At 38.4% G+C, this 14,980-nt stretch overlaps 1 protein-coding gene across 1 annotated transcript in view; it reads left to right on the top strand.

The window, feature by feature from the left end:
- Positions 1-14,980, top strand: part of KLHL20 (kelch like family member 20) — a 77,957-nt gene that overhangs the window by 48,482 nt on the left and 14,495 nt on the right. Inside the window, exons 7-8 of the mRNA XM_060091246.1 lie at positions 3,029-3,212; positions 11,565-11,708. Of these exons, the coding sequence (XP_059947229.1) occupies positions 3,029-3,212; positions 11,565-11,708 (328 nt within the window). The remainder of the gene's footprint in view (positions 1-3,028; positions 3,213-11,564; positions 11,709-14,980) is intronic.

The following is a 14,980-nucleotide window of genomic DNA, read 5'->3' as shown; positions in this document are numbered from 1 at the left end:
ACTACTTCAGAGCAAGGACCATTTCTGATTTATTTTTGTAGTTTCTACATTGTATAGCAATCTTGTCAGAGCAGGCATCAATAAAGATTAATTGCATGCTGTTGATCCTGAGGAACACTAGTGAGAAATTAGCATTGACCCATCATGATTAATGGAAAAGGAAAATTGGAAAACAAAAATGGATTGCTAATGTCACTTTGTGCATGAAAGATAACCTATTTTTTATTTTTTTTAATATTTTATTTATTTATTATTTTTGGCTGCGTCGGGTCTTAGTTGCAGCCTGCAGGATCTTCGTTGCAGTATAGGGGATCTTTCATTGCGGCACGGGCTCTTTGTTGCAGCGCACAGCCTTCTCTCTAGTTGGGGGGGGGGTGCAGGTTTTCTCTCTAGTTGTGGCGTGGGCTCCAGAGCACATGGGCTCTGTAGTTGTGGTGCACAGGCTCCAGAGCATATGGGCTCTGTAGTTTGCAGCACACGGGCTCTCTGGTTGAGGCACATGGGCTCAGTAGTTGTGGCGCGGGCTTAGTTGCCCCGCAGCATGTGGGATCTTAGTTCCCCGACCAGGGATTGAACCCGTGTCCCCTTCACTGGAAGGTGGATTCTTTACCACTGGACCACCAGGGAAGTCCCACAATAACCTATTTGTAAATAACAATTTAAAATTTTTTTCTGATTATAGAAGTGAATACACATGAAATATAGAAATATTTGTTAACATAGAAAAACATAAAGAAGAAAAGTTAAATCATCTGTCACCTCTTTTACACTATTAAAGTTTCCTTTTTCATTTGTAGAGAAAAACCATTAGGTCTTTTTCTTTACAACTGTATTGGTTTTCCCTGCTTTCTCAGTCTTTTTATGCTATCCAGATCTGACCTCTATTCTTGAGTGATACTGTTCCACTGACATTATTTTAGATCTTGACCCACCTGTCTCTACTTAAAACTTAATCCTTAATTTGCTTTGGTTTTTATTGCAATTTTTTCATTATCTTTGGAATGCCAAATTACCAGTTCTCACTTAACTTTGGAAAATTGAGTCTTCATTTCTTCATTCTGGAAGCCTAAGATCAAATCTATAATCTCAGTAGTTTTATTACTCAGCATTTTACTCCTACTGATGTCTTCTGGCTTGTCCTCTTGTTTTCCATTAGGTTTCTTGATGCTTCTCAATTCTGTGCTTCTGTTTTGTTGGGGATTTTTTTTTTTTTAGTATTCAGTTCACTGATCCTTATTCCAGACACTTTGTGAAAGTTGCCTACTTTAAGGTAATACTTTTTGATCAAATCTGTCTGTGAAATAATTCTTTTCACAGTCAACATCTCACGCATATAAAACTATATGTCACCTTTTCAGCAATATTTTGTCTTAAGTACATCACTTAACACAAATTGAGAGTTCTCACAGCAGAAACTACGCACACACTTTATCTTGCTAAGTACAGTGTATTGGTTTATAATAATAACTTAACTAGTTCTGTCCCCGTTATGCCATCACCTGCTGCCTTGGAAATCATAATGCACATAAAATTGCCATGAGGCAGTGGAATTGAACAACTTTTTCCTTTGCTTGTTTCCCCAGGTCATAAAAAAGGTTTAAATTTCATTTCCTAACGGCCTATTTTTTTTCTTTAGTATCAAAGAACACAGATTATGAAGTGATATTAACTTGATTTGGAGCCGTGTAATCCAATAAAAAGCTGGTTTTAATAGCTTTCATTATAAATTGTGCCTGAGGTTTAATGATTAGGCTGTTTGATTTGTCTCAAGTGCTTATAACCCTCACATTTGCAGCCAAATTTTATGTTGGAAGTTAAGGTGTTTTCTCTGATATTGAAACTCCAGGCATATATCCCAGAACAGAATTCAAATTTAAGCAAATTAATATAGACAAAACTTACTGTGATTTAGTATTAGTTGAATATCCTAATTTAAATGAAATCATAATAAAATAAAATGTATACAGCATATTGAGATTTGAAATAAGGAATGAGTTTTCAAATCCACCAGAAGAAGGTTAAAAACATTCCCATTTTATTCTGGCTCAGGAAGTTATTGAGACCTCCAAGAAACCATTAGTTTTCAAATGTTTTGAGGTTAAGTTATCCTTAGACTTCACTTTTTAAGCTCCAGAATCTAGCTCTTATTTTAGATTGAAATAGAGATGATTTTAAAGAATAACAAATTAAATTTATCTGCTATAATTACACTTTTTTTCAGGGAACACTCAGAGAAGCTTTATTGAACTCAGTTTGACCCTGTTATTTTGAGTATTACTTACTTATGAAAAATGTAATTTCTTCAAACTGTTTTCTGATCCTGAATGTCATGTTGGATATTGTAGAATTCAGTACAGACTGCAGATTAAACAGAAGGCAAAACATTTTATAAGTCATAAGAATTTTTGTATTATTTTTAGTCACAAGATGAGGTCATGAGTAGATGAGCCAAAATCCCTCTCCCCTAATAGAATAAAAGACTTTTTTTTTTTTTTTTTTTTTTTTTTGCGGTACGCGTGTCTCTCACTGTTGTGGCCTGTCTCGTTGCGGAGCACAGGCTCCAGACACGCAGGCTCAGTGGCCATGGCTCACGGGCCTAGCCGCTCCGCAGCATGTGGGATCTTCCCGGACAAAAGACTTTTTTTTTAAAACAGGCTTCTGAGGTATGGTTCTTTTGGTTTTTGATAATACCTTACATTTATGTAGAGGCAACAGTCAAGCCCTAGTTTTCTAACTAAATTCAATGTTCTAGCCATTAAATGCCACATTACTTCCCAATGCAATTTGAATTGGTGTCCTTGCCCTCCTCTGTAAAATGGACCTAATACTAACTTATTTAGAAAATTCCCAGTGGAATTTAGAAAATCCCAGTGGAATAAGTAAAAATCATAACTTATGTTTTAACCTGCTTCTAGAGGCTTTTGGTAAGTCCAAGCATTAGGACTTAACCAAATAAAAGTTAGCAGTGAGTGATACATTCTATGCTTTAGGACAGGTATTCTCCTGACCATTTCTGTTACTTCCCCAGTTGGTGGTTGGTGCAGTGGAGATGCCATTTCCAGTGTTGAACGATATGATCCACAGACCAATGAATGGCGAATGGTAGCTTCAATGAGCAAAAGGCGATGTGGAGTTGGGGTCAGTGTTCTTGATGACCTGTTATATGCAGTAGGAGGCCATGATGGGTCCTCTTATCTCAATAGTGTTGAAAGGTAAGTAGGGTCAATTTGAAATTTTTTTCTCTCCTATTCATATTATTTTGTTTGAGATGTTAATTAGAAACAGATGTAACATGTTGCTTTAGTTTTGTGTCTGTGGCACTAGCTCACAGCCTAGACCACTTACTGTGACATATAAGTCCTTTACGATCTGACCTCCACCTGTTTTTCCATTCTGTCTCCCCTGGCACACCACTGTTCCCTAAACACGCTAGTGCAGACCCACCAAATTATTTGCAGTTCCTTAGACATACTGTCCTCTTTCGTGCCTCTTTGCCTACATATATGCATGCTGTTTGTTCTTCCCTGGAATATCTTTTCAAGATTCAAATGTTACTTCTCATATAAAGCCTTCTCTGGTACCATACAGACAAGTTAGTTACTCAGTCCTCTGATCTTTCACAAGTATTTTGAACATACTTGTACATATCACATTGGCTGTAATTGTTTATTGAAATGTCTTTTCCCACATCTGTGACAATGCCTGGCACATTGGAAACCTACAATAATTTATTTTTTAATAACTTCTAGCTTCTTGTTCTCATACAACCCTTTTTCATTCAGCTGTGTTCTTGATACTTACCAAACATATTTATGAAACCCTGCAGCATATCAAGATCTAGAGATACAGATTGTATAGTTGAAAAGAAAAAAAACAACAGAGCGATCAGCTCCATAGAAGTTTTAAAAAGAAAGCACACTTAAAAACAAATTGAGTTAACTAAATAAGGATGAAAATGATTACATATTTACAACTTAATAACAGTGAAGCCCATAAATATCAAAATGTGTGGTCTGCAACTAAAGTAATATTCAGAGGCAAATTTATATACATTATAACTTATGTGCATTCATTTGAAAATAAGAAAGATGGGAAAATAAATCACGCTTTTAAATAAAAAAGTTATAAAAAGAGCAACAAAACCCAAGAAAATAGAAGGAAGAAATTAACTGGAAAGAAAAATTAATGAAATTAAAAACAAATATATAGCTACAAAAAGAGCAATTTGATAGTATTTTTTTTAATTAAAAATGAAGAGGAAGACCTTCAAGATGGTGGAGGAGTAAGACGTGGAGATCACCTCGCTCCCCACAAATACATCAAAGATATATCTACAAGTGGAACAACTCCTACAGAACATCTACTGAATGCTGGCAGAAGACCTCAGACTTCCCAAAAGGGAAGAAAATCCCCACTGGGTAAGGCAAAAGAAAAGAGGAAAAACACAGACAAAAGAATAGGGATGGGACCTGCACCTCTGGGAGGGAGCTGTGAAGGAGGAAAAGTTTCCACACACTAGGAAGCCCCTTCACTGGCGGAGACGGGGTTGGGGGGAGCTTCAGAGCCATGGAGGAGAGCACAGCAACGGGGTGCAGAGGGCAAAGCAGATAGATTCCTGCACAGAGGATCAGTGCTGACCAGTACTCACCAGCCTGAGAGGCTTGTCTGCTCACCCACTGGGGAGGGTGGGGGCTGGGAGCTGAGGCTTGGGCTTCAAAGATCAGATCCCAGGGAGAGGACTGGGGTTGGCTGCATGAACACAGCCTGAAGGGGGCTAGTGTGCCACAGCTAGCCAGGAGAGAGTATGGGAAAAAGCCTGGACCTGCCAAAGAGGCAAGAGACCATTGTTTGGGGTGCACAAAGAGAGGTGATTCCTTCCCTCTGTGCCCACAGAAGGCAGAGCACTGCCTAAGCGAGCTCCAGAGATAGACGCAAGCTACGGCTATCAGCTTGGACCCCAGAGATGGGCATGAAATGCTAAGGTTGCTGCCACCATCCACTAAAAATCCTGTGTGCAAGCACAGGACACTATCCACCACCCCCCATGGGAGCCTATGCAGCCTGCCACTGTCAGGGTCCCATGATCCAGGGACAACTTCCCCAGGAGAACACATGGCATGCCTCAGGCTGTTGCAATGTCACACTGGCCTCGGCGGCCACAGGCTCGCCCCGCATTCCCATTATGACTACCGTACCCCGCCCTCCACCCAGCCTGAGTGAGCCAGAGCCCCCTAATCAGGTGCTGCTTTAACCCCCTCCTGTCTGGATGGGGAAAAGGTGCCTCAGGTCTTGGCAGGGAACAGATTCCTGAGGGTGACCTACACACAGAGGTGGGACCAAAACCAAAGCTGAACCCCAGGAGCTGTGCGAACAAAGAAGAGGAAGAGAAATTTCTCCATGCAGCCTCAGGAGCAGTGGATTAAATCCCGACAATCAACTTGATGTACCCTGCATCTGGGGAATACCTGAATAGACAACAAATCGTCTCAAAATTGAGGTGGTGGACTTTAGGAGCAACTGTAGACTTAGGGTTTGCTGTCTGCAGCTGATTTGTTTTTGACATTTATGTTTATCTTAGTTTAGTTTTTCACACTTGTTATCATTGGTGGATTTGTTTATTGGTTTGGTTGCTCTCATTTTTTTAATTATTATTTTGTTGTTAATAATTTTTTTATGTACTTTATTTTATTTTACTTTATTTTTTTCTTTCTTTTTTCCTCCCTTTTCTTCTGAGCCGTGTGGATGACAGGGTGTTGGTGCTCCGGCCTGGTGTCAGGCCTGAGCCTCTGAGGTGGGAGAGCCAAGTTCAAGACACTGGACCACCAGAGACCTCCTGGCCCCACGTAATATCAATCAACGCTAAGACCCAGCTCCACTAAAGTTAAACAAAATGAAAAGACAGAGAACTATGTAGCTGATGAAGCAGCAAGGTAAAAACCCACCAGACCAAACAAATGAAGAGGAAATAGGAAGTCTACCTGAAAAAGAATTCATAGTAATGATAGTAAAGATGATCCAAAATCTTAGAAATGGAATGGAGAAAATACAAGAAACGTTTAACAAGGACCTAGAAGAACTAAAGAGCAAACAAACAATGATGAGCAACACAATAAATTAAATTTAAAATTCTCCAGAAGGAATCAAGAGTAGAATAACTGAGGCAGAAGAATGGATAAGTGACCTGGAAAACAAAATACTGGAAATAACTACTCAGAGCAGAATAAAGAAAAAAGAATGAAAAGAATTGAGGACAGTCTCAGAGACCTCTGGGACAACATTAAACGCACCAACATTCGAATTATAGGGGTCCCAGAAAAAGGAGAGAAAAAGAAAGGGTCTGAGAAAATATTTGAAGAGATTATAGTTGAAAACTTTCCTAACACGGGAAAGGAAAGTCAATCAAGTCCAGGAAGCACTGCGAGTCCCATACAGGATAAATTCAAGGAGAAACACACCAAGACACATATTAATCAAACTATCGAAAATTAAATTCAAAGAAAAAATATTAAAAGCAGCAAGGGAAAAGCAACAAATAACATTCGAGGAAATCCCCCAAAAGGTTAACAACTGATCTTTCAGCAGAAATTCTGCAAGCCAGAAGGGAGTGGCAGGGCATATTTAAAGTGATGAAAGGGAAAATCCTACAACCAAGATTACTCTACCCAGCAAGGATGTCTTTCAGATTCAAGAGAGAAATTAAAACCTTTACAGACAAGCAAAAACTGAGAATTCAGCACCACCAAACCAGCTTTACAACAAATGTTAAAGGAACTTCTCTAGGCAGGAACACAAGAGAAGGAATAGACCTACAAAAACAAACCCAAAACAATTAAGAAAATGGTAAGAGGAATATACATATCAATAACTACCTTAAATATAAATGGATTAAATGCTCCAACCAAAAGTCATAGACTGGCTGAATGGATACAAAAATAAGACCTGTATATATGCTGTCTACAAGAGACCCACTTCAGACCTAGGGACACATACAGACTGAAAGTGAGGGGATGGAAAAAGATATTCCATGGAAATGGAAATCGAAAGAAACCTGGAGTAGCAATTCACATATCAGAAAAAAAAGACTTTAAAATAAAGACTATTACAAGAGACAAAGAAGGACACTACCATAATGATCAAGGGATCAATCCAAGAAGAAGATATGACAATTGTAAATATTTATGTACCCAAAATAGGAGCATCTCAATACATAAGGCAAATGCTAACAGTAATAAAAGGGGAAATCAACAGCAACACAATAATAGTAGAGGACTTTAATGTCCCACTTTCACCAATGGACAGATCATCCAAAATGAAAATAAATAATGAAACAAGCTTTAACTGACACACAAGACAAGATGGACATAATTTTTATTTATAGGACATTCCGTCCAAAAACAACGGAATACACTTTATGTGCTCATGGAACATTCTCTAGGATAGATCACATCTTGGGGCACAAATCAAGCCTTGGTAAATTTAAGAAAATTGAAATCATATCAACTGTCTTTTCCGACCACAATGCTATGAGACTAGATATAAATTACAGGGAAAAAACTGTAAAAAATCCAAACACATGGAGGCTAAACAGTGTGCTACTAAATAACCAAGAGATCACTGAAGAAATCAGAGAGGAAATCAAAAAATACCTAGAAACAAATGACAATGAAAACATGGCAACCCAAAACCTATGGGATGCAGCAAAAGCAGTTCTAAGAGGGAAGTCTATAGCAATACAATCCCACCTCAAGAAACAAGAAAAATCTCAAATAACCTAAAGCAATTGGAGAAAGAAGAACAAAAGAACCGCAAAGTTAGCAGAAGGAAAGAAATCATAAAGATCAGATCAGAAATAAAACAAAATTGATAAACCATTAGCCAAACTCATCAAGAAAAAAAGGGAGAAGACTCAAATCAACAGAATTAGAAATGAAAATGGAGAAGTAACAACTGACACTGCAGAAATACAAAGGATCATGAGAGATTACTACAAGCAACTATATGCCAATAAGTTGGACAACCTGAAAGAAATAGACAAATTCTTAGAAAAGCACAACCTTCTGAGACTGAAACAGGAATAAATAGAAAATATAAACAGACCAATCACAAGCACTGAAATTGAAAGTGTGATTAAAAATCTTCCAACAAACAAAAGCCCAGGACCAGATGGCTTCACAGGTGAATTTTATCAAACATTTAGAAAAGAGCTAACATCTATCCTTCTCAAACTCTTTCAAAATATAGCAGAGGGAGGAACACTCCCAAACTCATTCTATGAGGCCACCATCAATCATCCTGATGCCAAAACCAGACAAAGATATCACAAAAAAAGAAAACTACAGGCCAATATCACTGATGAACATAGATGCAAAAATCCTCAACAAAATACCAGCAAACAGAATCCAACAGCACCTTAAAAGGATCATACACCATGATCAAGTGGGGTTTATCCCAGGGATGCAAGGATTCTTCAATATACGCAAATCAATCAATGTGATACACCATATTAAATTGAAGAATAAAAACCATGGGATAATCTCAATAGACGCAGAAAAAGCTTTTGACAAAATTCAACACCCATTTATGATAAAAACTCTCCAGAAAGGCATAGAACCTACCTCAACATAATCAAGGCCATATATGACAAACCCACAGCCAACATCATTCTCAATGGTGAAAAACTGAAACCATTTCCTCTAAGATCAGGAACAAGACAAGGTTGCCCACTCTCACCACTATTATTCAACATAGTTTTGGAAGCTTTAGCCACAGCAGTCAGAGAAGAAAAAGAAATAAAAGGAATCCAAATCAGAAAAGAAGAAATAAAACTGTCACTGTGTGCAGATAACATGATACTATACATAGAGAATCCTAAAGATGCTACCAGAAAACTACTAGAGCTAATCAATGAATTTGGTAAAGTAGCAGGATACAAAATTAATGCACAGAAATATCTTGCATTCCTGTACACTAATGATGAAAAATCTGAAAGACAAATTATGGAAACACTTCCCATTTACCACTGCAACAAAAAGAATAAAATACCTAGGAATAAACCTATCTAAGGAGACAAAAGACCTGTATGCAGAAAACTATAAGACACTGGTGAAAGAAATGAAAGATGATACAAAGAGATGGAGAGATGTATCATGTTCTTGGATTGGAAGAATCAACATTTTGAAAATGACTGTACTACCCAAAGAGATCTACAGATTCAGTGCAATCCCTATCATACTACCAATGGCATTTTTCACAGAACTAGAACAAAAAATGTCACAATTTCTATTGAAACACAAAAGGCCTGAATAGCCAAAGCAATCTTGAGAAAGAAAAATGGAGCTGGAAGAATCATACTCCCTGACTTCAGACTATACTACAAAGCTACAGTAATCAAGACAGTATAGTACTGGCACAAAAACAGAAATATAGATCAATGGAACTGGATAGAAAGCCCAGAGATAAACCCACGCACATATGGTCCCCTTATCTTTGATAAAGGAGGCAGGAATATACAATGGAGAAAAGACACCTCTTCAATAAGTGGTGCTGGGAAAACTGGACAGCTACATGTAAAAGAATGAAATTAGACCCCTTCCTTACACCATACACAGAAGTAAACTCAAAATGGATTAAAGACCTAAATGTAAGGCCAGACACTATAAATCTCTTAGAGGAAAACAGGCAGAACACTCTATGACATAAATCTCAGCAAGATCCTTTTTGACCCACCTCCTAGACAAATGGAAATAAAAACAAAAATAAACAAATGGGACCTAAGGAAACCTAAAAGCTTTTGCACAACAAAGGAAATCATAAGCAAGACAAAAAGACAACCCTCACAATGGGAGAAAATATTTGCAAATGAAGCAACTGACAAAGGATTAATCTCCAAAATATACAAGCAGCTCATGCAGCTCAGTATCAAAAGAACAACCCAACCCAAAAATGGGCAGAAGACCTAAATAGACATTTCTCCTAAGAAGATATACAGATTGCCAACAAACACATGAAAGGATGCTCAACATCGCTAATCATTAGAAAAATACAAGTCAAAACTACAATGAGGTATCACCTCACACTGGTCAGAATGGCCATCATCAAAAAATCTGCAAGTAATAAATGCTGGAGAGGGTGTGGAGAAAAGGGAAGCTTCTTGCACTGTTGGTGGGAATGTAAATTGATACAGTCACTATGGAGAACAGTATGGAGGTTCCTTAAAAAACTAAAAATAGAACTACCATATGACCTAGCAATCCCACTACTGGGCATATACCCTGAGAAAACCATAATTCAAAATGAGTCATGTACTGCAATGTTCGTTGCAGCTCTATTTACAATAGCCAGATCATGGAACCAACCTAAGTGTCCATCGACAGATGATTGAATAATGAAGATGTGGCACATATACACAATGGGTTATTACTCAGCCATAAAAAGAAACAAAATTGAGTTATTTATAGTGAGGTGGATGGACCTAGAGTCTGTCATACAGAGTGAAGTAAGCCAGAAAGAGAAAAACAAATACTGTATGCTAACACATATATATGGAATCTAAAAAAAAAAAAAGGTTCTGATGAACCTAGGGGCGGGACAGGAATAAAGACGCAGGTATAGAGAATGCACTTTAGGACACGGGGAGGGGGAAGGGTAAGCTGGGACGAAGTGAGAGAGTGGCATGGACATATATACATTACCAAATGTAAAAGAGATCGCTAGTGGGAAGCAGCTGCATAGCACAGGGAGATCAGCTCCGTGCTTTGTGACCACCTAGAGGGGTTATATAGGGAGGTTGGAAGGGAGATGTAAGAGGGAGGGGATATGGGATATATGTGTACATACGTACACATAGCTGATTCACTTTGTTATAAAGCAGAAACTAACACACCATTGTAAAGCAACTATACTCCAATAAAGATGTTTAAAAAAAATGAATATACTCTATGCTCCATGATTCTGCTTCTCATTATCCATTGCACAGGGAGAAATATACAAGGGTGATCACTGTTTTTAATAACAAAATGTCATAGACAGTGTAAGGATACATCAATAGAAATATGATTTAAATAATATGTGGCACACACAATATAATTAAATAGTTCAAAAGAGAAATCTAGAGCTATATCTATTATGAATAGATCTCAGAAATATATTGAGTGAAAAAGCAACACGTAATATGTGGCATTACTTATGTACAGAAAACATGCTTGCACATAAAGAAATATATATATGTGGATAGATATATACCTATTTAAAAGAATTTTACCGAAAAATCTTGAAGGATGTATACCAAATCAAAATGGGAAAAGAACAGAAATTGGGTGGAACTCAAAGAGAACTTTAGCTTTATCTATAACATTCTGAAAAAAAATTTTAAAGAAAATATATTTATGTGTAACTTTTTAAGTAAAACTGAATTTCAAAAACTATATATAAATTAGACTATCACATATTTAGTTATTAGCCCATATTTGGGGAAAGAATATATATATCATATTATATATCATTGCATATATAGACATAGCCCTCTTTGTGTAATACAAACTGTGTTCTTGACGTGTTCTCTGCAGGTATGACCCCAAAACAAACCAATGGAGCAGTGATGTTGCTCCTACAAGCACCTGCAGGACAAGTGTTGGTGTGGCTGTGCTTGGAGGCTTTCTCTATGCTGTGGGTGGCCAGGATGGAGTGTCTTGCCTCAACATCGTTGAGAGGTGATTTTTTAAAGTCATTTTCAGTTTTTTTAAAGAAACAATTTAGGACACTAGGGATTCACTATTCAGTAGATTTACCATGGGCTTTAAGGAAAAAGTTTTCAGTTAACTTTAAAGTCTAGGAAGATGAAAGATATAACCCAATTTTTAAAATTATGTGTTACACTGACTGAGCCTAACATTGAAGTGTTGGAATCATATTTTATTTTATTTTATTTATTTATTTATTTTTTTTGCGGTACGCGGGCCTCTCACTGTTGTGGCCTCTTCCGTTGCGGAGCACAGGCTCCGGATGCGCAGGCTCAGCGGCCATGGCTCACGGGCCCAGCTGCTCCGCGGCATGTGGGATTTTCCCGGACCGGGGCACGAACCCGTGTCCCCTGAATCGGCAGGCGGACTCTTAACCACTGCGCCACCATGGAGGCCCGGAATCATATTTTAAATTTCATTTTATATATGATATCAAGAATACCACTTCTGAAATCTGTTCTGATTGTTTTCCCCCAGTAATTGGAATGACTTAGCTCAGACTTCCCCCAGAAAAAAATGATTAAAGCAATAATTCTTTGTGTAGCATACCTTATCAAAACTCCAAAGTATTTTGTATGTGGATTCTCATTAATTCTTTAAGTTTTTATTTGTTTATTTTGGTTGCGCTGGGTCTTTGTTGTGGTGTGCAGGATCTTTGTAGCAGGGCTTCTCTAGTTGCGGCGCGCAGGCTCTGTAGTTGAGGCATGCCGGCTCTCTAGTTGTGTTATGTGGGATCTTAGTTCCCCAACCAGGGATCAAACCCAGGCCCCCTGCATTGGGAGCATGGAGTCTTACCCACTGGACCACCAGGGAAGTCCCTGGCCCCTCTGATTAATTCTTGAAGTATACTTGGGGAAATCTTGGTGGGTTGCCATGATTTACTGTATACTTTTTTTTTTTTTTTTTTTTTTGGTCTGCATTGGGTCTTCGTTGCTACACGTGGGCTTTTCTCTAGTTGCGGAGACTGGGAGCTACTCTTCCTTGCCGTGTGCAGGCTTCTCATTGCAGTGGCTGCTCTTGTTGCAGAGCACGGGCTCTAGGCGCACGGGCTTTGGTAGTTGTGGCTCGCAGGCTCTAGAGCGCAGGGTCAGTAGTGGTGCATGGGCTTAGCTGCTCCACGGCATGTGGGATCTTCCCAGACCAGGGCTCGAACCTGTGTCCCCTGCATTGGCAGGCGGATTCTTAACCACTGCGCCACCAGGGAAGCCCCTATATTTTTACAAATTAGTTAATTTTGGTGAAATAGATTGTTTTTAATTTCTTGCCCTGTCATTTTTTTATCATTCTATCTTAGAGATTAGGTTTTGGAGTCTCATGCGCTATGATTACTGGCAACAACATACTATACTTCATTCTCACTTCTTAAAAAGAGATAAATTTTTGAAATAACATTTACTAGTTGGGTTACCATATTTAAGTAGAATTTAACTCTGTCTTCGAGGTAAAGTTGCAGGTAAGTCTTGAAAGCAGTGCCAGTTCCTTTTTATCTGTCTGTCAAGAAACTTATTTCTTCACTTTCAAACTTCTATGCAAGAGGATTCTGGGAAAATAATAGCACCAACAGCATAATTTTTTAATCTCTCCAAATTCACACATAAAAACAGAGCAATAAACAGAAAAGCTATAAAATTACAGGCAGGGACTTCCCTGGTGGCACAGTGGTTAGGAATCTGCCTGCCAGTGCAGGGGACACGGGTTCAAGTCCAGGTTCTAAAACATGAATTCTGGGAGTGGGGGAGGGAGAAAGAGAATAGAGGAAAAACCTGTAGAAAAAAGGAGACTTTTTAAAAATATGAAAAAGTGGTCCAGTTGTTAAGACCCCACGCTTCCATGGCAGGGTGCATGTGTTAGATCCCTGGTCAGGGAACTGAGATCCTGCGTGCTGCGTGGCATGACCAAAAAATAAAAAAATACAAAATAAGTAAATAAAAATTCAAAAAAAAATTTAATAAGAGTAAGTGTCTAGGGATGCACACGCAGCTGATAAAACTATAAAGAAACGCAAGGAAGTAATTACTGTAAAAGTCAGGATAATGGTTACCCTGCTTGGGGGAAGGTTTTGAGATTGGAAAGGGACACGTGGAAGGGCTTCCAGTGTGGAAGGCAAAGTTATTTTTCTTGGCCTGGATGGTGGTTATAAGTACACTTTCCTTATAATAACTTATTAAACTATACATACGTTCTTGTGTGGCTTTCTGTATCAATATTTAATTTTACAATAAAAGGGTTTAAAAAGTATGCAAAGGCTTTTGCTTCTAAGTAGAATGCAATAGGTAGTGACAGCCATCATTCCCACTGCAACAACTAGGAAAAAATGACAAAGTACAAATATCATATTTTTAAAATCATCAGAGACATGTAGAAGTTACAAGGACTAGATGAGCTAAGAGTCCACTGAAAAAAGAGCCCATCTTATGTGAGCTGAGATCATCAGCTATTTTCTTCCCAAAAACATTTGCCAAGTTTTCACATGGGCTGAATACTGGACTTGGTCTAGGCAGAGGGGTTCTCCTGGAGGAGTATAAATCAGTGGAACTTTTGACAATCATGTAGGCTGGCATGACAGATTGGATTCTGGAATATACTTTTGTTTTTCCCAGTGGGATGTTTGCTGAGTGCTGGGATAGCACAGGAAAGTAGTGGACCAGGGTAAGTGAAATCTCTTGCAATCTTAACAGTGCTTAGAAGATGAAGTCCTACTATAGGGAGGGGCCTGCAACAAATACAAGACATCTCATCCTTGAGACATTTAAAAACAAAGGTGGACTGAGTCTAACTAAAGCTCAATTCCTTTTTTAAAAAATATTTTTATTGGAGTATAGTTGATTTACAATGTTGTGTTAGTTTCAGATGTACAGCAAAGTGAATCTATACATATACATCTATCCACTCTTTTTTAGATTCTTTTCCCATATAGGCCATTACAGAGTATTGAATAGAGTTCCCTGTACTATACAGTAGGTCCTTATTAGTTACCTGTTTTATATATAGTAGTGTGTATATGTCAATCCCAATCTCCCAATTTATCCCTCCCCCCAACCTCCCCCTGGTAACCATAGGTTTATTTTTTCTTATTGGTGTAAAATTGCTTTACAATGTTGTGTTAGTTTCTGCTGTACAATGAAGTGAATCAGCTATGTGTATACCTATATCCCCTCCCTCTTTGATCTCCCTCCCACTCCTTCCCCGCATCCCACCCATCTAGGTCGTCACAGAGCACCCAGCTGAGCTCCCTGTGCTAT

The sequence above is a fragment of the Mesoplodon densirostris genome, chromosome 2, assembly GCF_025265405.1.
Source record: "Mesoplodon densirostris isolate mMesDen1 chromosome 2, mMesDen1 primary haplotype, whole genome shotgun sequence".
Lineage (NCBI taxonomy): Eukaryota > Metazoa > Chordata > Mammalia > Artiodactyla > Ziphiidae > Mesoplodon > Mesoplodon densirostris.
This window is presented reverse-complemented; position numbering and strand designations above follow the sequence as displayed.